Below are 26,271 nucleotides of genomic sequence, written 5' to 3' on the forward strand. Positions count from 1 at the left end.
TAGACCCTTTTTCCACGAAACTGATGACAGGACAAACAGTAAACGTTACTATAGCAGAGAGAGTGTAAGGACTGTAATCATATTGTAAATAGAATTTTGAATAGATGCTTGCCATGGAGTTGCTAAGAATGAAAATATTGCAGGAAAACTACTTGAGTAGATTGAGCTGTTTGCATGACTAAGAGGAGGCAGACACATTTGTCCCAGTTATTTGCAGAAATCTAGGTGGGAATCAAAATTTTCTTTCAGGCTTTCACGCGTTTACCCCACAGAATCAGCCCCTTCAGACATTTGCAGGAGGGAGCTGCGCTGCGCGCTGGAGAAGGAGGAGGTGGAGTAGGAAAGTCAAATGGATCTATGATGGATTTTGTTTTTTAAACATTGTGTATATTTGTGAACTTTTTTATATTGTTACCAGGTTTTCGCCGGAACTGAGGAGCCATAGAAGGCTTTGGCCACACAGCAACGCGGACTTTTGTCTGCCCCTTGCAAAAAGGGGGGTGGACATCGGCTGTACCTGGCCACAGCGACGAGACCGGCACTGCTGCAGAACGGGTGCAGCGCGGGGGTAAGCTCCTCCTGAGCCTAACCCCGAACCGCCCCCGCCGTGCCCCCCTCGCCTGGACCTGGACCAGCCCCGCTCCTCCCGCCCGCCCCCGCGGGGGTTGGGTTCGCCCCCGCGCCGCAGCCGCCCCCGGGGCCGCTCCGGGACCCGCACCCCTTCCCCCGGCCCGGCGCCCGGACGCGGCCGAGGCCTGCGGTGCCCGGAGAACCCCGCGCCCTCCCGTCAGGTGCCTCCGCAGGTGAGGCCGCTTTTGTCCGCCGCAGCCGCCCCCCCCCGCCGCCGCGCGGCCTGTCAGCGGTTCCGCCGGCCGCGCCCCATTGGCCGGCGCCGCCGGTAACGTGACAAGGGCGGCGGGGCGGGGGCGGGGCCGGATCCGAGAAGTGCCGGTTGGAGCCGGTGCCTCGCGCTGCGCTGCCGGCTCCCTCGCGGACGGAGCGCGCGGGCGGCACGCCGTTGAGCGGCGGCGGCGGCTGCTGCTGTGGCGGCGGCAGGAGGCCGGCCGGTCGGTCGGTCGGTCGGTCCATTACGCCAGGGGAGGCGGCGCGGCCAGGTAAGCGAGGGGCGGCCGCCGCTGACAGGTGCTCGCTCCCCCGGCGTGGGAGGGAGGGAAGGAGGGACGGGCGGAAGGAGGGGGGGAGCAGGACGGAGCGGGGCTTTCCCGAGGGCAGCGCGCGACCGGCCCTCACCGCTGCCGGGGGCCGCCCCCGGTTTTCCCGCCTCCCTGAGGGGCCGAGGTGCCCCCTCCGCCTGCGGGAGGGGAGGGGGCTGCCCGCCCGCCTGCCTATCGGGCGGCCCGGTGAGCCTGCGCGGCGGCCGCCCCTTCCCTCGGCGGCGCCTGGCAGCGGGGCCGCTCACCTGCCCGCCTTTCCGCAGACCGGCCGGGGCGGGGGGAGCGAGTCTGTGCCTGCCCCGGGGCCTGGCGGTGCCCCGCTCCTGGGCGGGTGGGGCTCGGAAGAAAACCGTTTTCTGATTTGCGTAACCGATATTTCCACGTGTCCTCAAGTGACCCGGGGCCCTACAGGTCGCCTGGGGCTTCCTTCCTCTCCCCCGGGCTCGGCGGGGCGGCAGCAGCCAGCCCTCGGCCCCAGGTGTGGCGGCGGTGGCGGCACCTGCCCTCGGGCAAAGGGCAGGCGGGTGCCCAGTCGCGGCTCCTCCGAACGGGAGCAAAGACTTAGGCTCGGTGTTGAGGCCTGACAGTACTGTGTGTGGCATAAGAAGCGTCCTCTCTTTGTTGTCCTCTTCATTTCCTCTGACTTGCCTATGTGTTTCTCATCCCCAGCAAGACAGTGATCTTGTAGCAAGGGGTTTCTTGCACGGTAGCTTTTACTTGCATCCTAGCCGAGTTGTTTTAGTGAGATAAGGCTTACTTTGTGCCGATCTGCTCTGTGGTGAAATTGAGGCAGCTTCCTGGCTTCAATTAAGAATTTGGCTGTGGTGAATACTGCAATTAACCAGTTCTGTAGGAGTGATTAAAGCGGACTTCCCTAAAGCTTAATTTTATATGAAGATGGCCATTAATTATGCTGATCACGTAAACTGTGTTTGAATTGGCACCTAGTGTGGCCATTTAAAACAATACCTTTGAGGTAGTACTAGAATAAGCTAGGAACTATGTTGTCACTTGCAGTTTCAAGTATTTAAGCTATGTGTTCTGCTGACTCCCAGCTTTCCTTGTCTGTTTGCTGAAGTGATAAGGTAAGGCATTAATTATTTCCTGGTGTCTCAGAATTCTTCCTTATGTACCTTCCTAGCAAAGAGGGCAACAGTTCAGGGCTTATTGATCTATCTTTGAGTTCTTAAACATTCATGGGGCGGGGGGAAGCCCACAAGGCTTAAGTATTGAAATCTTATAGTATATCACTCAGAATTTATTATGTATTGTCTAAGTACGTTGCGTGTGTTTTCTTTACTCTGTGTAACTTGTCTGACTGTGTGGGGAATAGAAGAATTATCCTCAGTAGTGCTTTTCCTCAGTATCTGTGGCGCTAAGCGGGGCAAGGGACACAAAATGAGAGCAGAAGGGAGAATGATGGTAGCAGAGAACCAATAGTTAGGCTAGGGTACAAGTTTTCTTAAGGGTTTGCCCTGGTGTTTAAAACATTCTTTTGTAGCTAGATAACAAAACGTTTATCACAGAGTTTTACATTAGCATATTTACATTTTTACATTCTACTGAATTTTACATTAGCATAATGTAACTGAGTTTCAGCTTCAGTAGGATTCATGTAACTTTTAGAAATTTGTGGTGTTAACGTGCTCACTCCCTTGTACTCTTGCGAGAAGAGAGTTGCTGGTCTGACTCTTATTTTTTTTCCTTTTTCAGGAAAATAGGGTTATCATGGGGAGAAAAAGAAAATTGCCTTTTGTTTCTTGCAAGGTACTAATGCAGCTGCTCTTTGAAGCTGATGAAAGCATGTTGAGTAAATTTTAGAGAGGGACCAACAATGCTAAAGAAACATCTATCACTATTTCAGCATTGTAAAATGAACTCTGTAAGCAGTATGTCACTGCCAAAGAAATATTTCTATAATGGATTTCGGGGGGGGGGGGGGGGGAATCTTGTGTTCCTTTAGCTGCTACTGTGCCTGCTCTACCTGACACGCTACAGGTAGCAAGAGAGACTGTGGCACTAGTAATACTACTTCAGCTTACAATATCTGCTGCTAAAGGTGTAAGGCTTTACTCAGCTAGGATTAGAAATGGCTATTTTATGTGACTAAGGGGATAAGGTGTGGTTTATACTGGTCTCTGTGTTGCCTATCTAAATGTTTCACACTGCTGTCTGTATTCTGTGTGCTAACCTGTGGGCTGTATTTAGCCTTTCTGTAGGCATCCTTATAACAGCTGTTCAGCTGTTGCCTTGCAAATAGTGTTATTCTGCCAGTTGCTCTTGCAGTTCCTCTTTTTAAAGATACATTAGAAGCCTGTGCTGTGGTTATGAAGATATTTGGTTCAGACACCAGGGGTAGCCATGTAGAAGGTCAAGGAATGTAAAGTGGAATTAATATTCTAATATTTAAATATGTTGTAATTTTAATGTTTAAGTGGTATAGATTATATATTGGTTTAGCAACATATATCTATTATTAATTTGCTAATAATTAACTAATAAATAATATGCTTTATTCTTCTTAACTGGTGACAAGCTGTGGTATGCCTTGTCTAATATGTGTTGGTATCCTGTATGGAGTGAGTTCAGAGCCACACATCACAAACTTGTAACTGTGCTTTGTGGTAGCTGGTAAATGTAGCCAAGAGGCTGTGGCCTGCATTTTATTAACCCTACCACTACCATGTGGGCAGCCAGCCTCATTAATGTCAGAGAGCTTGTTAGGAATCATGTGGTCTGAAGTTATTAATCACTAAACTGCTTATTTGTATGGACTATCTTGTGTATACATTCCAACTAGAGTTGTACCCAGACTTGGTAAGCGGACTTCAGTTTATTGTAGTTATGCTTGGGTTTGGTGATTGTTTTCCCCAAGAGTTGTTAGTGTGCTACGAACTAGTTCTGGATTTACTTTCTAGCTAGGCGAAATTGAATTGTAGTTCAATATTGAAATAAAGTTTCAGAATACTTATGAACAGTTTCCCCAACTATTTGATTTAAACTTACTGATATGAAAAGACCACGCTGCTAGAAAGTATAGTACATTGGAAAGAAGGCAGATGATGCAGCTCTCGAGCAAGCTGTTGCAAATGGGGTTTGGGGTACAGTACTGGCACGCCCTCCCCAATGTACACCTGAGAGGATTCTAGGGCCTTTCAACAATCAGAAGGGACTTGTGGAAAAAACTCGTAAGGGAGTGTCTTCAATTTAATTATCATTGGTGCCATTCTGTTTCAAAATAGTGTCTTCACACACCTTGAATTAAATTACGTGAGTGCACTTCCATCAAAAGTACTGAACTTCTCAGTATGTTCTGATACTGTAAAAGGGCATGCAGTTTCTTAAACTGAAATTGAGAATTCAGCTGATTGTGAGAAACTGAAGGGATTAAAATTGCCAGTGAGGGATCCAGTGATACCAATAAAGAATATGGTAGTAACACAATCTGGTTTGGTTGCTGCTAATTGTTAGTGGGCTTAAGACATTGTTATAAACAGTCTGTTTGGGAGATACTAGTTTGAGTTGTGGTTTTAGTTTAATATGGAAACAAAGTTTCGGTTTTGCAGAAGAGCAGCTACAAAACTATGGTCGTGTAGTTTACTCAGGCTTAATTAAAGTGACATTGATTTTAAAGGTCTCACTTAAAACCCCAGGAAATGCAACCCCTGATTTCCCATACATTATTGCCTTGGTTTTCTGGGGAAAATACTGGTATCCTATGAGTAGTTCAGGCTGTGAAATATTTATTCGGGTATTTTCTGGTTGCTAAAGTTCATTTGCATGCAAATGTAAAGGTCTACTGAGCTGGAATTTAAGAACTGCAAATTTAGACTCTAATGCTAAGGTATTTATCCTTTAAACTAATTTTTCCATCTGAATGAAAGCAAAATCCTGATGTGTGTTTGTTGTAAAATCTAAAATATTTGAAGAAAGGAGGGCATTTGAAAAGTTTTAACTAAAAACTGTCTGTTTCTAGGCTGTGTTTAAATTATTAACAAGATAAACTATCACTTCCAACCCATGCCAATGGAAGTGTGAAAATGATTATTACTTTGCCAGTGCCTTTGCAGTACAGGAAAACTGTTTTCTAGGTAAACATTTTTTATTAAACATTAACGTTGTTTAAATACTAACTTTGCAATGACACTGACTCAAAGTCAAGAAAGAATGAAAACATTGCTTAATTGAAGTGAGATGGGATATATCAATACTCAAGTGCTTTACTGAACTGGAGTTGTTAAAAGTAGTGTCTGCTTTGCTTCAAGCTGTTATTCAGTTTCTTACAAATATGGGGCTGGAGGTTTTTTTGCTTCAAAGTTCTTAATTGGTTCAGGTGATGATAAAACCTTGACTCTTGTTTTTGAAGTTATCACACTTGGCTTCATACCAAAAAGTGTTTTTCTTGTAGTACTGCTATCTAAAAAACTTGCCAGTTGTTAGGTCTCCTCAGACAGCCTACTCAAAAAGGAAATTTTGCACAGTAGAAGACTCTGTTGCACAGCATACTTGGGCTTGATGGAAGTATAAAGCATGAACGTGGGTGCTGAGCTAACTTTGTGTTTGTTCAGGAAACAAAGCAGGATTACTGTAGGTTTACTGTAGCATTCAAGTCTGATCACTTTTACGTGGTTCTGAAACTTGCATTGTTCTAGGAGATGCTTCTGATAAGCATAACCCTGCTTTTAGCTCTTGTGATCACATGCGTATGCGCAATTCTCAAACTGTAGAGTTGTGTTTAGGTGTTAGTATGTAATTTGTACATACACTATTACGCGGTATGTGCAATGTGGAATTTGTCCTTCAGTCCTTTCCTTTTATTAAAGGAAAAGATGATGTAGCTGGGTGCTTTGTCCAATTAATAAATACGTAATGTAGAGTAATGTGAACAGGAAGATACTTAAAAGATTGGGGTGATTGTGCGGACAGCATGCTCCCTGCTGGAGGGTTAGTAAAACCTATTCCATTTCCATTTTGGGTGAGTTTGACTGCAGAGTTTCACAAATTTTTCTTTTTTTACTTTGGGGTGGGGAAATTCTTTAAAAAGACAACAAGATGGGTATCAGGAGAGTTTGTATACAAAGAGTGAGTTTGAATCAGATGTAAATTGGAAACTTATCTATTCTCATTATTTTATTTTGGATGTTTAGACTGAACATCTAGAACCAAGTGTTTCAACTTGTCAGGTTGGCTTTCAAAAGTAACTGTCTTTCCTACTAAACAAGACAAAAAGCTGCTGCTTCTGAGAAGAGATACAAGCCACTGCTGAAGATCTGAATCAGCTTTCCAATGTCAGAACTAATAGAGTGAAATCAGATGTGTTTCTGTATTGCTGCCCTGATAATTATATTTTCCTAGATGCAGTTAAATTCTTCTCTGTGGTCTGTGGAAGTAATAATGTTCCCTTCTGGAAAGTTCTTTGTGAAACTTAAGCAGTGTCAGGAAAACTTAACCCCAAAACACTGTTTTTTGACTGTTCTTAAATCTTATAGCTATATTTGTGCGTGGTAATAATTATCTTGCAGAGACAGAATGTATTTGTTATATATTTTTGATTTGTGACCTCACTTGATGTTTCTGTTTGTTATTAACATCAGTTATCCTGATAAGACACTGTTTGGTCTTGGCAGTCTATAAATATTGAAAAAACATCAGTTTCCTTTTTAGGCCAAATGTTGGAATTTTAACTTGTATTAGACAACTGTTCGTTTTTTAGAAACATCAAAACTATTCTAGCTAGAATAAGGAGTATAAATACAAATTTATATTTCTGAGATTAGGCAAAGGTGATAACTGTCTGACTGCTATTAGGGAAAGTAATAGCACGTGTGCTTCCAGCTCTCAGAACCTAACAGAACCTGTAGTACAATCCAGAATAGAATCTCTGATTACCTAGTAAGAAGTTAAGTGTTATTACTGTATAATGTTCATCATAGAAATAATTGGTGAAGAATGGGAGAAACACTACCATGATCTTTACAGTTGAGGAATTTGAGGCAGAGAGAAATAAAATGACTTGCATAGAGCTATTCAGCTAGTCAGAGGTAAACATCCCTGTTAACTGGGTTGGGTATGGTTATTGTATTGGAAAGCAGTATTTGAGCTAGGAAAATAATGTAGAATGGACGTTCTGAATATCTAAAACCACTGGATTTCAGTATTCTGCTCTCTGCAAAACTAGCAGGACTTCCTATGGTATGAAGAATGTTGGCCCCTTCTGTCTTTGTCTAAATGCAGCTCTGTTGAAGTCCTTATAGGACCTGTATCTAGAAGTATCAAATCAGAATATGAACATGCTTTAGTTAATACATCAGTATGTATGGTATTACATTACCATATAATGAATTATGTTGACAGCCTAGTTATGGCAGCATGATATCCTGTGGACTACAGAACTGACCCAAATGCTTACCTGACTTCTTAAGTAGGATTTGTAGTCCACTCTGTGTTCTGCTGTGACAGCAGCACTTCTGGTGGTACTTGAGAAATTAATTCAGAGCTAGTTGAAGTATGTGGACAAACTCCAAGGGTCCTCCTTCCGAGAATATTTTCTTATTTCAGACTTGTTTCCAGTGAGGTTACGGGAGTTGTCTTGGCTATTTCAAGGGTCTCTGGCCATTTATAACTTTATTGAAAAGTACACTGAAAATGGAAGAGCATGTATGACCAATTCCCTGCCTTTTCCCAAGGAAAGATGGTCTTTTGTTAAATAATTGTAACTGTTTTACACTGCTGGCTCTCTTGTACTTTTACTGCTCTTGAAGACTGAAGATAAACTATACTATAATTAAAGAAGCTGCTAGTAGAGAAACCTTGTAGTATTTAAGTCGTGAATATTCTCTAGTGTTATCTTCCTCAGCTTTGCTTTCTGATGTCCCAAGCATAGCAGCACAATGAATGGACATCGTGCGTATCTGTCTGGCTTCTGGAAACTAAGGGGATAAAAATTAATTTTCTATTGTAGTACTTATCTTGGTATGCAGAATGAAATAGATACCATTGAGGGTTCCTTCAAAATGCTGGAGGGATGCTGCTGATACTATTGTCTTATGGTTATGTATTCATATTTCTTGGCATGAGAGAGACCCAAGAATGTAGTTATGAGAATACAAAGGCATTGTAAGTGAGCTTGAAAATCTAATTTCATGCACTTGGAAGGTGTCTGACTGTGTTAGCTATGCTAGTACTGGCATGAAGGACTTGATGTACTGTTGTGTAAGATGGTTTCTGGGAGAGCTGTAAAAGGTACAGCATGACACAGGCATCAGTCCCAGTCTAGACTTTTTGAGATTGCTTTTGGTGTAATCTTCCTTGCTTAGGAAAGAATGGGTGAAGACCCAAGGAGACTTTTCATACTTAATGCCCAAACTTGCTCTAAGGTTTCTTTGGAACTTGGAAGTCAGCACTGTTTGTAGTATTGGTGTACTATTTCTGTCTTCAGCATTGCTGTACTGATTTTAAAGCCTGATTGGGGAGTGGGGGAACAACAAAATAGGCCTGTTCTTTTAGGTATCATTTGAGAGTGTAATCTGTGCCACTTACCTGATACCTTCCATGGCATGTTTGGGCTGGAATGTTTGACTGCATGGCATGCCTGCAGTCCTCTCTGGAGAGGGTTGCCTCCTCCCACGCTGGTTTGAAGAAGCAGTAGCTGAGCACAGACGGAGTATGTACTTCCGTCCTGAGAAGGCAGATGCATTTCCCATGCTGTTCTATCCCCTCCTCTCCACCCCCAGTATATTCTCATTCCTCTTTTTCTTATGCTAGAAAGCCCACTTCCTTTAGTCTACTCTCTTAAGAGTCACCATTCCTCTGAGCATTGTTAGTCTCGCAGTTCTGATTCTGGTTTTGTTGGCTTTTCCTAAATGGGCTGATAATGCTCTTTAGACATCCAGGTTAGGTTTGTACAGGGATGGTGCCCCTGTCTGCTACAAGTAATTTCTTGGGTATTAGTGGAAGAGAGCCTTTGCTGCTCTTAGGGCTGCATCATTGGTGGCACATTTCTCCTACAAAGGATTAGTCCAGGTAGGGTTTTCCCTCTCTTCTTTTGGTTTCTTCCAACAAATGATTCAAAAGTTAGAGCAAAAAACCCTGTTGTTTGCATGCTTGAGCATTTTTTACACATTCGTATTGCTGCAGTCCCTTTAAGTGTTAAATCTTATTTTTATCTCACCTTTTCTTTGTTCAGCACGGCCTGTGACCTGTCTCCTTTTCTGTGAATTGCCTTGTAACTTTTGTGAAATTACCAGCTTTATCTTAGCTGATATAGTATGGAATCACTCTGCAAGTTATTTTCTGTAACCTATATTCAATCTCTTACACTCGGCTTATTTAGAAAACCATTTACTTTATCAAAGAAATGCACCTCCTTTGTCTGGCAAGCTCATTTAATTTTTAGTTCTATAACTTAAGCACTATATTTTTTGAAAGGAAAAAACTAATGGATATTTAACTTGACTTGTTTGTTTAAATATATATGAAGTTCATGATTGTATGTTTGTTGTGTCTGTGATAGCATGAGCCACTCTGGGGTGATGGTGATGGTTTGAGTACATTGCTGTAGGTAATGTAGTCTAGTATTTTGGTGCTCTCACAATCCTATTTCACAAATCCATTAACATTTAATAAAAAAAGGTAGGTTTGTTTATGAGGAGGTAACTGATACATGCTTTGAATGTGCTTAGCTTCAAATTTATTTGTAAAAAAATTCATGTACTGCTTGGGTGCTGATTCTGCTTGTGTACCTGTGTCCCCTTTTTGAGACTTAACATAAACTGACTTTCTGTTGCATTAAATTGTGTACTTCATTATGGGCTGTCTAATGCTAAGATTAAAAATACAATTCTTTGGCTTCTTAGAAGTGTATAAGTACTTTAGAAGTAGTGGGAATGCATGCCCTTCTACTTTTTATTCAATACTGAAGTTTTTGTTTCCTTGAAAGTGTTACAGGGCCAAAAAAAGGGGAAAGGAGGCTGACGGAAGATAGTGCTTCACTTTAAATACTAATGTCTTTGTGCTGAAAATGAATGAGATCTGATCAGACTGTATGGTGCCATGTAACAGACATTTGGGACTTGTTCTTTGTTTCAGTTTTTTTGGGCCCCTGTTTTTATTTCATGAGAATTTCAGAAGTGACCATCTGGAAGACAATCTATATGGTTTGTGTTTTGCCCCAAAAGGTGTTAGTCCATGCTGATCTTGGTATGAAAGGTACTCAAACTCTGTACAGCATCATTTAAAATGCTTTTTATTGGATTTGACACTATAAAGAAAGAGAATAGCGTAGATAATATTACATCCCTTTAGAAGCTGGGAACATGAGTTGTGCCGCATCAAATGAGCCTTCAATCCTTGTGCAGCACAGCGTGCAGACCCTGCCTGTAGAAAAGGTTACCTCATTTTGATCATTCAAGCTGTTATAGAATTTTCTTACAAGAAAACAACTCTGTGCATCATTTCTACTGTCAACCAGGAAAGACATTCACAGGAGAGCTTCTTGCTGCACTTCTTGATAAAGACAAGGGCATGCAGGTACCAAGTAGGAGCTGCCTGCAGACTACTCTGTTATGAGCTGACTAAATTTATCCTGCAGCCAAGAGATCTGCACAGCACAGGCCTGGGCCTGTTAACTAGCCAGAGTGGATCACTAACACCTCAAAATGCCATGGTCTTCCAATCAGAACTGCTACAGTTTCTTACGCTCTTTTCTTTTTTAAAAGCCTTTTCCACTTATTTTTAATCTGTTAATGTGTTTTGCTATGTTTCTTTAGGAATTGCCAAGCAGACTCATGATAGAGCTATTTTTTAGTGGGTAATACCAATGTGGAGTTTTGGCAGTATTTTTCTATTTATAATTTCCTTTTTAAAGTGGAATATGTGAAATATACAACTGTTTGAAGAAATGTAAATTAATGGAGCAAATAAAAAAAATCTGCTTTCTAAAAAGAGTGCTAGAGTTTCCAGTGAGAATACAAATTATATAAGTTAAAGTATTAGTTAAATATTAGGGTGAAACAAAATATGTCTCCAAGTGAATTTACTCTTTGGATTTTTTGTATAACCAATACAAAGCGCACTCTTCTAAACAGGTTCTTGTTTCGATATTTATTGTAATCAGTATTTTAAATGCTAATACATCTTTTAAGTTTAAGTTAATATATTTATATTTGTAGTTAAAAAGAACTAAAAGGATGAGAACACAAGCTGGAAATAAATCCATGGTCTGGCAAAGCTACTACAGCTTGGCTGCAGGTTTATCTTAATGTGTCCTCAAGGAAAGAGGAGACCCCAGCACTATAATACTTGTCTGTGTAGTTAGTCCTTCCTGTGTCATACTTCTATCATCACCTGATATAATCTTAATCTATATATTTTTTTCTTTTTAAATGCATCTCTGAGTGTGAAAATAGTGCTGGGACACTGAAGCTGTACAAACTATTGCTTACTAGAAGCGTTCAGATTTGATTCAGTCTGGATTCTGTTTGGTTTGGTAGGGATCTTAGAAAGCACCATGACTGTGAGTGAAGTGATATTTGCCCAGAATGTAGAGAGCTTGCTTTCAAAGAGATGCAATTATGTGCAAAACAAATCTGGTCTTCCTTTCATTTTACTTTAGTTTTTTTACCATTACATTGCTTGCCTGTTTAACTCTGAAACATACTTGTACCTACTTTCAGTTTTTCTTCATTTTGTTTTGCACTGTTTTTTGTGTAAACTGCTTGTCTCACCTACTGTCTATTTGGCCTTAAACTTGGGTTTAAACTGAATATTTTTCTTGCTAGTACAGGCCTTTCTAGCAGCATACATTGTGACCTTCTGTTTTAGCTAGAACACAATCCTTAGCACCTTGCACTTAACTTGAGGAGAGGGTTGGAGAAAGTGCTTTTACCAGTCAAAGTATGTATGTCTGAATATGAATTTGTATTTTAAATTGCTCTCCAGGCTAGACTAGTATGAAATAAAAAGCACATTTAACATACCTTTTAAATATGTATCTTGTAATACAACTTCATTACAGAGTTTAACCCTCCAAATAGTTGACTTGGTTTCTTCCTCCCATCCTCTATTGAGAATTAGGGTCAAGTAACTCCAGAGAGCAAGGACTGCTTCTTAAACAGCATATGACTTCGCTATTACTGTTCCACATCTCATGTTCAGCAGTACTGTCTTGAGAGCAGGAGTGTTTAAGAAAGGCAAGGCCTCTAGTTAATCCAGACACAGATGGCTGAGATTGTCTGTCTGTAGTTGTAATTATGGTCTTTGATTTGTTTGGAAGGACTTTAGGTCTTTGTTTGAAAGGTTGATGTGGAAAACTTGTAACAATGTTAGTGTAGTCTTGAACATCCTGTGTTTGAGGAATATGCTGGTTATTGTAGAGTATGGGAATGTCTTTGGATTTATTTTAAATACAAAAGGATAATCACTTCTACATGTTTAATTATCACCTGTGACCTTCTTCAGAAGGAACTGGAAAGAAGCTTTCTCTAATCTTGTTTGCATGTTGTTCTGCATTCAGTGGAATACAGATCCAAAAATACAATCCCCATTGAAAAGATCCTACAACTGAATCTGCATGTGCACACAAGTGGTCAAAGTACCACTCGTGTATCATCAAGTACCATGGCTGAAAGATCATATATCAAATGTAGTGCTTGAATTGAGTAGTCTATTGCTTGTCAATAGGACGCTTAAAAAAGGGAGAGGCAGTCATCTGAACGTATCTGCTAAGAGTATGTATGACAGTATAGTTCTTTATAAAGTCAGACCTGCCCCAGAACTCTTCCAGTACCTGGCTTTTTGTTCTTTAGGGAACACTTGAAAAAGGAAAGGGTAGCATGCCAATAGAAGGGGAATTCATAGCCAGGAAAGATATGGTTTGGATGATGAGTGTATGGGGGGGGGGGGGGTAAAGTTTGTTACTTTTTTTTCCTTTGGGAATATTCATGAGGGCTTATTTGTGAGTGGAGGTTCAGGCCGTGCATGTGAGACCATAAGCAAGTACTAGGGATCCCATAGGAGAGTCTCAAAACTGCCTGTTAGCAAAATTGATTGCATGTTTAGTTTATTATTGAACTTAATTTTTTGGATGCAAAACTTTGGAAGAAAAAGTGATACGCTTAAACTAGCTAGAAGCTAAGTTGGTTCTGCAGTTCAGGAAGCAAGTTTGATAGAAAATTGATAAAACAGACACATTTACTTTAGTATGTCAGCATCTCCTTATCTCAGTTGAGAAGAATATCATGCTGTTGGAATATCATATGACTCTAAAGAGACTGGCTGAAAACTTGATGGCTGTGTTTCTCTGAGGGAGAGGGGGGGAAAAAAGCAAGATAGAGGGGCTACTGGAATACCTGTCAAGGTATGCCTTATTTGTATAAATCTATTTTGGTTAACTTAGTGTGTCAGAAACACCAGTTGAATACTTCAACCATCAACAAAACCAGTGTAGCCTTAAAAATAAAACAAAACCTCCTGTCAGGTATTGGCTTTTTGTAGCCCATTATCCTTTGGGGAGAACAAGCAAGGCACTTATTTTGCTGCAGAGCCATCCCTAACTAAATGTGCCTAAAATTATGTAAGCTGTGACCAAATGACAGAGTAATGCAATGTTAAGTAACCTTTTGGCAGCAGGGGAGGGTGGGGGCTGTCTGATATTTATAGATAATATTTTTCAAAATTATAGCTTTTTATTTGTATTCTGGATATGTTTCTACTGATCAGATTTGTAAGTCTTGAAGTAACTAAAAATTGCCTAGATATTGCTGATCTTTATTTTTCTGGCCTGTGTCCCAGTACTGGTCTGGGGTAACTCTCCTGAAGTCATCACTTAGCCTGGGGGTAAACTTCTGTCTTTTGTCTTCTAAGAAAGATTGCCAATTGAATTAGGCCACTTTGAAAAGCTTTTATGGCTTTGATATTGGTTGAAAGCTGCTGGAGATGAGATTTATCAAACCCATTACAGTTCAGCATTATTCCATTTGATTAGTCACTTGGCATACAGATAGGATTTGAAAGAAAACTGTCTTTAGCAGAACTATCATTAATAATTCACATGTTCGTATTACACTTGTATATACTGTGTACTTCTCTAATAGGAAGCTTTATTTCATATACACAGAATTGTAACGAATGCGCATGCTTCACTGGAAGGTTTCAAAAAGTAGTCATTAACAAGACCAGAGTTCAAGTATTTAAATATTTAATATTGTGACGCTTGCTTTCTGCTAGAAAGTGTTCTAAAACCACAGCAAGAATGTAGCCTTTTTTCTGGCATATGTGATGAGGACTAACGACTTTCCAGTTCCAGGCAGGGAGGTGACAAAGAAAGCATTTTATAGAAACAGACCTTACAAAATTACATGGGTCAGTCTCACTTTGAGTTCTCAATCTGTATAAAAACAAACCACTTTTTGTTTGAGCATTATGGCATTGCTTGAAGAAGGTGTAATGGGTTATGCATATTCTCAAGTATACCAATATGTTTTTAATAGAATTGGCTTCAGTTCCATTTTCTGTTTTTCTTTCTATAACTTTTGGAGAAAGTACTTTATCAAAGTGTTAACTGTTTTATTGTACTCTGAATTCTGTCCCTTATACTCAACAAGAGCCTTGCTTATTCCCCAAAATAGGTCCGTTACCAGGAGAGTGGTGTTCTTTGTATAAAAGTGCAAAGTACATAGGTGCATTATTAAATTGTGTTGCTTGTAACTTTGTCTAATAAGCACTTAGTTATATAAAACAACATTTTAAAATGTTAGTATCTGCCCAAGTCCCTGATGAGGTTCACATGTTTGTCAGGAAAAGAATTGTTCCCATCTTCTTGCTAATTAGACCTTTCATACCGTTTTAAACTCTCAGCCAGTTCAGTGATCATTTTGACTTTTAAATGGTTTTTTTTGTTAAAAATATGCTATTTATACCTTTTGCTCTTACTTTGTTGAATCATTCAAGCTATTTATCTCTTAGCATGTTCTTTACAACTTTAACAGGGGTCCCAAGTCTTTCATTTTTGTAACAAAGCTCAAGTGAGAAGAATTGACTGGTTTTAATTCTACATTGGAAATGAAAAAACACGATTGACTTTTCTGTCTACATCCAAATCAAGCATGTTTGGCTTAAGTTGAGACACGATCCAGATATTCTTTGCAGAATGAAAGCCTTCGTTTGTATGGGTTTATACCTCTTTGTGCTTTTACACCTAGGAATTTATATTCAAACCCCAAAGATTTATACCAAAAGAACTCATTTTAAAGGTATTTACTAATGTATTTTTTGCAAGTTGAGCTGGAGTGACTGAAGAAATTGCTATTCCTTAGCTATGGTTAGAGCATCTCAGCTGCAGGACTAGTAACTTTATGTAAATGCCAAAACTGTTGAGCTTAAATGGCTTTTAGTGCTTAAAAGGGGACAATGACAAGGGCCATTACTTTTTCTACTTTAGGAAAAGCAACATTTGGATGGTGACCAAGTAAATAATTTGATGGGGGGGACACATCTTAAATTATTCTTTTGCTCTTCTTAAATGATCTTTTGCTCATTAAATTTTGGATCTTTAAAACACTGCTGTGGAAGGAGTAATGAGCTGTTGTTCTACTACAGTTATCGGAGTCCCAATATTTCATGATCTGATGACAATTTATTTTCTTTCCAGGACTGTACTATAACCATCCTGTCTTTCTTCAGCTGCTTTCCCTTGAGTGGGCCTGGTAAGTTTCTACGTTCTATTAAAAGTAGTCTTGTCAGTGCAAGAAGGGTTAACTTATTTTCAGCCACTCTTCTCCCTTCAAATGTGAATGTGGAGTAAGAACAAAGTTCTGCCTTAGTTCAGCTGTTTGGGTTTTTTTATAACAGCTTGTCAGCTCTGTTTGGAATTGAAATGTCCAGTACAATATATTATGAATATGAGCCAGCAGTGTGCCCAGGTAGCCAAGAAGGCCAGTAGCATCCTGGCTTGTATCAGAAATAGTGTGGCCAGCAGGACTAGGGGAGTGATCGTCCCCCTGTACTTGGCACTGGCGAGGCTGCACCTTGAATACGGCGTTCAATTTTGGGCCCCTCACTACAAGAAGGACATTGAGGTGCTGGAGTGTGCCCAGAGAAGGGCAATGAAGCTGGTGAAGGGTCTAGAGCACAAGTCTTGTGAGGAGCGGCTGAGGGAGCTGGGGTTGTTTAGTCTGGAGAAGAGGAGGCTGAGGGGGGACCTTATTGCTCTCTACAACTACCTGAAAGGAGGTTGTAGCAAGGTGGGGGTCGGTCTCTTCTCCCAAGTAACAAGCAATAGGGCAAGAGGAAATGGCCTCAAGTTGCTCTGGGGGAGGTTTAGGTTGGATATTAGGAAAAGTTTCTTCCCTGAAAGGGCTGTCAAGCACTGGAACAGGCTGCCCAGGGAAGTGGTTGAGTCCCCATCCCGGGAGGTATTAAAAGACAGGTAGATGTGGTGCTTAGGGATGTGGTTTAGTGGTAGACTTGGCAGCGCTAGGGTAACAGTTGGACTTGATGATCTTAAGAGTCTTTTCCAACCTAAACTATTTTATGATTAAGTAAAATACAGAACATCCCCATTGCTTTGTATCTGTACTGATTAAACTTTATAGTAAATTTTCTCCAAAGCCGGTAATGTCTGTGGTATTGCCATTGACACTGGATAGTTTATTAATTTGTTTCAGGATGTAAAATACATGCCTCTGTTTTTGAGAAACTTGCCTTTCTGCCAAACCTTGGTATATCAAAATTATGACTGAATTCTACTTCTTGAAGAATGTTGCGTAATTTATTTTTACATAGTTATTTGGCAAAAAAGAATTACTTCCCAGTTGAAATAGGGCTAGCTGTAGGCAGTTTCCTGTTTTTTGTGTTGATGTGGCTGTGCAAAACTTTGACTTCACATTCTACATGATCATGTCTGAGTATGTTCTATTCCATTTCATGTAGCTGTAGCAATGCAGAGCTTAATGGATCCTGATGTCTGCGATAAGGCAGCAGTTCTAATGAAAGCTGAAATGTTTGCTCTTTATTTAGGTGAAGCCATTAAAAATAAAGTATATTTGATGTTTTCTCCATCCAGAATGAAGACAAATGTAAAGATGGCATGTCCAAGGAATTTTAAAAGGTGTAGACCTCCTGACTGAGCAGTGCTGTGTATCTTATTCTCTTTAATTAGTAAAGTAAGTATGAATCAAACCTATGCTGCTGGGGGTTAAGTGTGCCATTTTTATATATATGACAATATTGGACAATAACAAGTTGTGTTAGCTTCATTTTTATTCTATCAGTATGCTTAATTTCCTTGGTGGGAGAAGATGGGGAATTATATATAAGAATATGTAATGCAAAACTGTTCTTTTGAGAATTTTTATGTATTCTTTATTATTTAATTGGGTAGAATGATTTAATCTAGTAGAAAATTCTAAATTACAAGAGCCACTATGTTGATACATTGCTCTGATTTCAGAAGTCTTCATAAATGAGAAATCACTTCTGCTACATAAGTTTAGGACAGTAGTGAAGGACTGCTAGTAATATATCAGGCACTTGAACTTATACCTCATTATTCCTTCTACTCGGACAGTGCCCAAATATTTGGTCAAAATATACTTTCTCCTAATCTCTGATACTAGTTGCACTCTTCAAATTTTTGCATTCCAAGTAATTTTCCTTAAAATAAATAAGATGATGGCTAGGGTTAGGTGCCAGGAGTTCTTGGATCCCTTTGCTATGCTCTGGATGCTAGGCCAAATGTTACACATTTAAAACTGTGAAAACAGTGATAAGCTTCAAGTGTTCAATTGTGAGATAAATTGTTTTTAACAATTCTCTAAGGATGTCTTTTTCTTTTTTCCTCTACCAGCTGCTGTTCTCTCACAGGTGAAAGTCATGATCACGCTAACAGAACTCAAATACTTAGCAGATGCCCAGTCATCCTACCACATACTAAAACCATGGTGGGATGTCTTCTGGTATTACCTCACCATGATAATGCTGCTAGTTGCTGTGCTCGCTGGGGCTCTCCAGCTTACTCAAACCAGAGTATTGTGTTGTCTTCCTTGCAAGCTAGAATTTGACAATCATTGTGCCGTGCCTTGGGATTTAGTTAAAGCCAATCTTAACATGTCGGCGAGCTCTACAGCACAGATAATCATCCCGCTTAAAATCCAGAATGATCTTCATCGGCAGCAGTATTCCTATATTGATGCAGTATGTTATGAGAGACAGCTTCACTGGTTTGCCAAATTTTTTCCATACCTAGTGCTTCTGCACACCTTTATTTTTGCAGCTTGCAGTAATTTCTGGCTCTACTACCCTAGTACAAGTTCCAGGCTTGAGCACTTTGTAGCCATTCTTCAGAAGTGCTTTGATTCTCCATGGACAACGCGTGCCCTCTCAGAAACAGTTGCCGAGCAGTCTGTGAGGAAGTTGCCAATAGCCAAATCAAAAGCAGTGATTTCATCACCTGGGAGTTCAGTAGATTTAGGGGCCAGCAGACAGTCCCTGCCATATTCGCAACCTGGCTTGGAAACAACTGGAAGAGAAAATTCCTCAAGTGTTCTTGACAAAAAAGAAGGGGAACAAGCTAAAGCTATATTTGAAAAAGTGAAGAAATTCAGAGTACACGTTGAAGAGAAGGATGTCATATATACAGTGTATATGAAACAGATTATAGTGAAAGTCATTGTATTTGTAATAATAATAATTTATGTCCCCTACTATTTATCATTTATTACACTTGAAATTGATTGTGTAGTGAATGTTCAAGCCTTTACAGGCTACAAAAGGTACCAGTGTGTTTATTCGCTAGCAGAAATTTTTAAAGTTTTGGCTTCATTTTATGTTGTTTTAGTGATCTTCTATGGCTTAACTTGTACTTATAGTTTGTGGTGGATGTTAAGAAGTTCACTTAAGCAATATTCCTTTGAGAAGCTGAGAGAGAAAAGTAACTACAGTGACATACCTGATGTAAAGAATGACTTTGCATTTATTCTCCACTTGGCAGATCAGTATGATCCTCTTTATTCCCAGCGATTCTCAATATTCCTGTCTGATTTGAGTGAAAACAAACTGAAACAGATAAATCTTAACAATGAATGGTCAGTGGAAAAACTGAAAAACAAACTAGTAAGAAATTCCCAAGACAAGATTGAGCTTCACCTTTTCATGTTAAATGGTCTTCCAGACAGTGTCTTTGAACTGACAGAAATAGAAGTCCTCAGCCTGGAACTTATTCCTGAAGCCAAACTTCCTTCAGCTGTGACCCAGCTAGTCAATCTCAAAGAACTGAATGTTTATCATTCATCACTAACTATGGATTACCCAGCAGTCAGCTTTCTAGAAGAAAATCTGAAAACATTGCGCCTGAAATCTAGTGAGATGGGAAGAATTCCGTTTTGGGTCTTTCATCTAAAAAACCTACAGGAATTGTGCTTAACAGGATATTTCATGCTAGATCATCACAACTCCATATACAACGAAAGCTTTCAGGGGCTAAAAAATCTGAGATCAATTCACTTAAAAAACAACCTTTCCCGTATACCTCAAGTGGTTACAGATCTTCTGCCTTCTTTACAACACTTGTCTATCAATAATGAGGGAAATAAACTGATAGTGCTAAATAACCTGAAGAAGCTGATAAACCTGAGAACCTTGGAATTAATCTGCTGTGATTTAGAGCGCATTCCCCATTCCATTTTTACCCTAAACAATTTGCATGAAATTGACTTAAAAGAAAATAATCTCAGAACAGTGGAAGAAATAATTAGTTTTCAACATCTTAAGAACCTTTCTTGCTTAAAATTGTGGCACAACAGTATTTCATATGTCCCAGTGCAGATTGGTGCGTTATCAAACCTGGAACAATTGTATCTAAATTATAATAATATCAAAAATGTTCCATTGCAGCTATTTCTTTGTAAAAAATTACACTATTTGGATCTTAGCTATAATAAGCTAACCTCCCTCCCTGAAGAAATCGGTTATCTGACCAATCTGCAGTACTTGGCTTTGACAAAAAACCATGTAAGTAGAACTTTGAATTACTACTTAAAAAAAAAAAATCAAATATTGACTTAACCTACCATTTCTTCTGGAACCGGCTCTGGTTCAAAATGCTGTGGTGTTCATGATTAAAGTAAACCCAGTAAAGCTGAAAAAAGGGGTGGTGCTTGTTTAATTACTAAAACTTCGGTGTCATCAAAGCTTGTGTAAGACTGAGTAAGTACTAGCCTGGTCTGTAGCAGCTTAAGGGCTCTGATCCAGAGACAGTATAGGTTAGGATGACTGCAGAAATGTATCTTCCCTTTCCCTGCAGCTGTCTATCCTATGTAGTATTTTAATGGAAGTGAACAGTGTTAAATTTTTACCTTTAAAATGTCAAACTGAAAGCTGTACTGAATCAACAGCTAGCTGATGAGCAGCTCAAGCTGCCTGATTGGGAAGAGGGAAATAATAATAGCTGGTAACTTCATCAGCAGTGCTAAACTGTCTGTGTGGGGTCCAGGCTTGTGGCTTAAGACTGCTTTTAATGAGGTTTATAATTGTTTTCACTGGTGAGGTTGGTTTTGAATGTTATATGTCAGTAGTGTGGACTAGGACTAAGTTACTACTGTACTGCACAGATAACTGCTTGTACAGGCTTCACAACACAGGAGCTGCTAATGTCTCTCCACAATTTGTGCTTGTTCTTCATTAAGTGATTCTTAGGAGACAATAGCTTATTTATCTCCCCTGCCACCTGCACATGTTTGTATGCACTTCTGTGCATGCACACATGTATACACTCCCCCCTGCCATGCTTATGTCTTGACTTCTGCCAGCAGCTAAGCATCTTCATAACAAAACAGGTATATAAAAACATTGTGGTGTTCTCAAGCACTTTATTGCATAATGTTAGAAGCATTACAATCTTCCCTTTCCTTATCCTTCCATAAACTTAAGAGGTTTTTTTGCCCTAAAATAAAACCGGGGAATGTCAAAACATGCAGCTGCATGTAGGCTAACAACTTCTAATGTATGTTATTTTTGTTCTTTTCTTTCCTTTATCTAGATTGAAATGCTGCCTGATGGATTATTTCAGTGCAAAAAGCTGCAGTTTCTTCTTCTGGGAAATAACAGTCTGATGAATTTGTCCCCTTGTGTGGGTCAGCTACTGAATCTTGTTCAATTAGAGCTCATTGGAAACTATCTGGAATCACTTCCTGCTGAACTGGAAGAATGTCAGTTCTTGAAGCGGAATAGTCTAATTGTAGAAGAAAGGTTGTTAAAAACACTTCCATCTCGTGTACGAGAGCGTTTGCAGACATGCTCAGATAAGTGCTAAGTTTAAAATGAAACTCTGCATCATTGCATTCTAAAGCCTTTTGCTTAATATCTCTCTAAAGATCTGTATAGGTGAAGTGTAGGAGAGATAACAGCTTACAAATCAGTCTTAAACTTAAATGCATTGAACTGAGTTGATTGTATTGGAAAAGAAAAATTTATTTAGATTTGAACAAAAAACACAGCCTTTAACAGGTAATCATATGTTTGAAAAATCTGAAATATGAATTGTTGGTTGGGTTCTACTGGTTGAAATAATTCAGTTAAATGTTTATGATAGTATTGAAATGGAAGAATTGATTGCCTGGCTATAGTGAGAGTGTATATACTTTTTTTCCTATGGGAATTTTTTCTGTTGAATAGTGATAATTTTAAACAGCTTCATCTCCTGCCATATGAGGTCTAAGAACTGTCTCGAATTAGTTTCTAAATATGAACTCTTCACTAACTTAGAATATGTTAAATTAAGAGTTTAAAGTTTAAACTACTTGAGCAGTTCAATTGCATGGGGTATACTGAAAGTAATTTTTCAATGTACCTTAATTTTTAAAGCTTTTGACAAGTACTGAGCATTAATTCTATAATTGTGGAAGATGCCACTTGAATCTTGCTATTAAAACCAGTTGGACAATAATATGTGAAACTAGTTTCAGTATTTTGTCTTAAATAGTAAACACAAAATGAATTGTTGCCTAGAAATTGAGAGGAATCAGAAGAATCTGGAGTAACCGTTGTGCGCATGTACTAGACAACAAATCTTACAGTACTGATCTTCATAGATAATGATGGCAAACGGAACACAATATAGTTGCATAGTTGTCTTCTGTATGTTGTGAGCATCCCAGGTGTTAGTGTAGTGTATGTTACTGTTTAACATTTTTATAACTTCTCATTACTGACTGCCTCAGTGCTGCTTCTCCACACCCAGTTACTGTATTTTGGTGGCTGGGGAGAGGATGAAGGGGGTTTGTATTAGATAGGGACAGAAAGACACAATTAAAACAAACCAAATAATCACACACCTTATAAGCACTTGGGAGGGAAAACCAGGAAGCATTATAAGCTTTGCCTCTTCTAGGGATGTAATAATTACATAAATTATAGTGGTGGAATGACCTCTTATGCCATCCTTAATACTTGCAAAACTGGATGGAAATAAAATGGTTCCTGACTTCATTCTTCTGCTGTGCGCTGTTTTATTGTATTTGAAGTCTTAACTCTCATGATGTTCATCATGTTCACTAAAAGTATAAGTTATGCCCTTGGGGAAAAAAGAGCATGCTTTCCAAAAACATATTTGAAAACTTTTTGTATTATATTAAAGTTTTCAAAACCAATCTCAATTATGGGTTAAATAGGTGAGGTAAACTGTGCTCTTAATGACTTTGTGTTCAAGTGTGCTAACTATGCATTCCAGTTGGTAATAACAGATGATTATAGATAAACCAGTTTTAGTACTAGACTACTTTTAGTCATCCCTTGCTCCCATTCCAGTGCCACTTTTGTGGAGAGTAAGGTTTACTTTGAATGAAAATGCCAAACCCAAGTCTGATCAACATGGAAGTAGGAGATGCCTCTGCAGTAGCAGTGCAAGAGGTGCATCTTTATTCACTCTATTGATGGCATTCCAAAGACCTTTGTAGTTAGAGCACTTTTCTTCTCAGGGAACCAAAATGTGGTAAAACTATTACTTTTTATGTAGTTCTAGAAATGTTTAGTGTAAACTGGTTAGTTGTGTTGATGTGCAGACCAGTGCTGCTGGAACAGTCTTTCATAGTGTCCATATATAGCTCTTCCGAACTCTACTTTCGACTAATTTTGAGTTGTATAACAGTTCCATAGGAATTGACATGGTTCACAAACAGAACTAGGTGTGGTAGATGTGATTAAAGCAGAGTACATGATTTGCACCCCTGTGGCAAGAGTTTTGTTAATAATTGCAACAGGTGTGTCAGGACTTTATAACTTAACATTGAAGAGCACTTCATGCCAGAATTTGACATGTAAGACTTAGTCTAGTAATTTTTAAAAGATTAAGCAAGCATTTTTAAAGCTTTTTTCTAAATTGGAAAGCTGTATTGAAAAAGTTAAATAAGCAAGTAACTGGTTTGGCCAATAAGTTCAACTTTTTAGCAGTTCATCTGTCCTTTTCCATAATCAACAAAACTGATGGAGGTGAACAATAATCTTAAATGTGTATTTTATGCTAGTTCTGCCAGAGTGAAATAACAGAAATAACTTTGGAAAGGTACTTAATTTCTAAAATGTGTAACCTCAAATCCTTTGAGGTAACACTAAGAAATGCATAAGAATATAAGTACTGTTTTATAGGTTAAATACGTTACATTTCTTTTTGCAGACTTTATTTTTTCACTCTGCACCCCCTCAAGAGGGTTGTATTTTTTTCACTGTATGTTTGAGTGTTTATAAAACACCCACACAAAAGCCAGAAAGTTTAAAGGCTAGAATCTCTAGCCTTGCTTTCAAACCACAGTGTGCCTTTACTATCCATTTTGTACCGTGAAAACCAATCCTAGTGCTTAGAATCGAGGGTGGAAACAAATATAACTCTGAATTTCTTGAATTCACTTCAGCCATGACCTTAATATTCAATATTTCTTCAAAATGAGGGGATTTTCAGGGAATCAATATACGAATCCACTGTCATAAACTTTGTACAAAAAGTATTGTTGGCATCTAGTCTTTGTATTAAGCAATCACTTCCAATCAAAAAAGGCTTTTCAACTTGTTTCAGTGTTGTATTGTGTTTAAGAACTTTGTATTGTGACCTTCCGTATCATGAACATTTTTTTGAAAAATTAAATTTTTTTTGCATTACAATTCTATGAACTGTTCTTTTATTTTCCATATGAGATGTTGCATTCAGTGCAGAGCTCAGAAGTCTGCTTCCAGCTATCTGTACCCATGTGCTAGTAGGTATATCTTCCCCAGGAAAGTGTGAAGATAATGAACAGCAGTGGGAAATGAACATTATGCTCCATATCAAAGCAGTTCTCATGCTCTGGGCTAGGAGAGAAGCTCCTGTGTTGATTAGAACTAAGCTTCTGTCTTGATCGTTGTTACAGAACCTTTTCCAAGTCTCCTACTTGAATTTTTGTGAGCTGGGTAAATATCAAATGCAGCCTGGAATTGTACTGGGAGAAGCAAGAAGGTGATGATTCTCTTCCCAGCTTGGCACACACAGCTGTCACGCAGCTAAATTGCCAAAAATAATGCTCCTTGTAGTGAATCATGAATGTGTTTCAAGTATTGCACATTGTGTTAGCTCAAAGATCTTGTTTCTCTTGAAATGCAACATGATACCTGATGGCTTTTTGTGAGAACCTGGGTTTGGCTCCATGTTTTGAAGATGGGGGGGGGGGGGGAGTGGAACATGCAAGGAATATTATGTATTCAAGTGCTAGCTGCTTATCTTTCAAAATAAGAACCTTCCTAGCAAGTTTTACAGAACTGTGGCCATTTCTTCTTGGAGATTAAATGAAATAACTAGTAAAAAATGACGTGCAGTTTACCTGTTTCAAGGTGGTAGTGTTAGTAATATAAGGCAGATGATTATTCTTAAAGCTGTTGTTCCATGCCTCTACAGATCCATGTATTTTGTTTTCATGGCAATTTATTGTAGTTCTAATGATTTAATTTTTTTATCTAGTAGATTTACATCATGTTAACAAACTTCCTTGTTATGTAGACTTTCCATCTTCAAGAACGTGACCTGAAGTTCATTGTAATCACTTCTACGAAGTGACTCTTTCCCTCTTCCCTTTCCACCCCAATAAATACTGGGATTATAAAGAACGATATAGGACCAACTGAAGAATTCTACTAGCAAATACATGGGTGCAAATCCTGAAAGCAGGAGGCAGTGCATGACATCTGATGGATTGTCTATATCAAGGATTTCATGGAACTTTGGGTATTTCTGGAGATCAGGAGTTGAGCAAGCTCTCATGCTTTATTTGGCCTTGTTGGGTAATGCATGGTAATGCATTTCCCAGAGCGAATGCAGAGACACTGCAGTTTACTTGCTGTCATGATGGAGTTGACAGCTAATGTAGGCTGTGGCAACAGAGGAAGAATTGTAGTTAATTGATAGGAAGAAGCCAGCAGTAATACTACAGTCCTATATGCTTGTAGGAAACAGCAATGTCTCAGGAATTCCTGTGCCTGGAGAAGTCTCCATCCTGGCATTACATGAAGAGTTTATCCCAGTCCTTCATTGCCAGGACGCATAGGTGATGGAGAGGGCAGTTGCAACCCACTCTGGGGCTGGACTGGCATCTGAAAGGGTTTGGGCATTAACCCAGTCTAGTGTGTTTAGTAAATGAACCATTACATCTTTGTCTTGTTGCTTCCTTATGTTCCTTCATTTATGTGAGTATCTGTTCTCTTTGTCCTACCTCTAATCACTTAGAATCCATTTTTATTATTTTGTACAAGTGTGCTCTCTGCTTGGCAGGAGCTGGCTAAAAGACTTTCAGGTGTTATGGATATGCAAGCCATGCGCATTTAACACTTGGAGAAGTGGAGAAAGGAGGATGAAAATTGGTCTACTTGCAGAGAGAGGGGAAAGGTATAATTGCTCAAAGTAACAGGGGAAATGTCTGAGAGATCATTACTACTACTTGTCCCAGCAAGGCTATTGGGAAGTATTGCTTGCTAGTAGGCAGTTGACAGTTATGGGGCTTAATAGTGAGGTATTAGTCTATAGTGCTTGTAGGCATGCTGTAAAACAGGTGAATTTATTACTTGCTATTGCTTTTTTTCTCTTATA

At 39.4% G+C, this 26,271-nt stretch overlaps 1 protein-coding gene across 1 annotated transcript; it reads left to right on the plus strand.

Moving 5' to 3' along the window:
* Positions 1-937: 937 nt before the first annotated feature.
* Positions 938-24,320, plus strand: LRRC8B (leucine rich repeat containing 8 VRAC subunit B). Its single transcript, XM_087731165.1, has 5 exons — positions 938-1,115; positions 15,823-15,877; positions 17,236-17,335; positions 18,019-20,180; positions 21,208-24,320. Exons 4-5 carry the CDS (start codon positions 18,045-18,047, stop codon positions 21,478-21,480), a joined length of 2,409 nt encoding a protein of 802 aa, XP_087587291.1. The 5' UTR covers positions 938-1,115; positions 15,823-15,877; positions 17,236-17,335; positions 18,019-18,044; the 3' UTR covers positions 21,481-24,320.
* Positions 24,321-26,271: the final 1,951 nt, after the last annotated feature.

Source organism: Nipponia nippon, unplaced genomic scaffold, assembly GCF_047370975.1.
Source record: "Nipponia nippon isolate SJK-2023a ecotype South Korea unplaced genomic scaffold, ASM4737097v1 scaffold_5, whole genome shotgun sequence".
In the NCBI taxonomy this organism is placed as follows: domain Eukaryota; kingdom Metazoa; phylum Chordata; class Aves; order Pelecaniformes; family Threskiornithidae; genus Nipponia; species Nipponia nippon.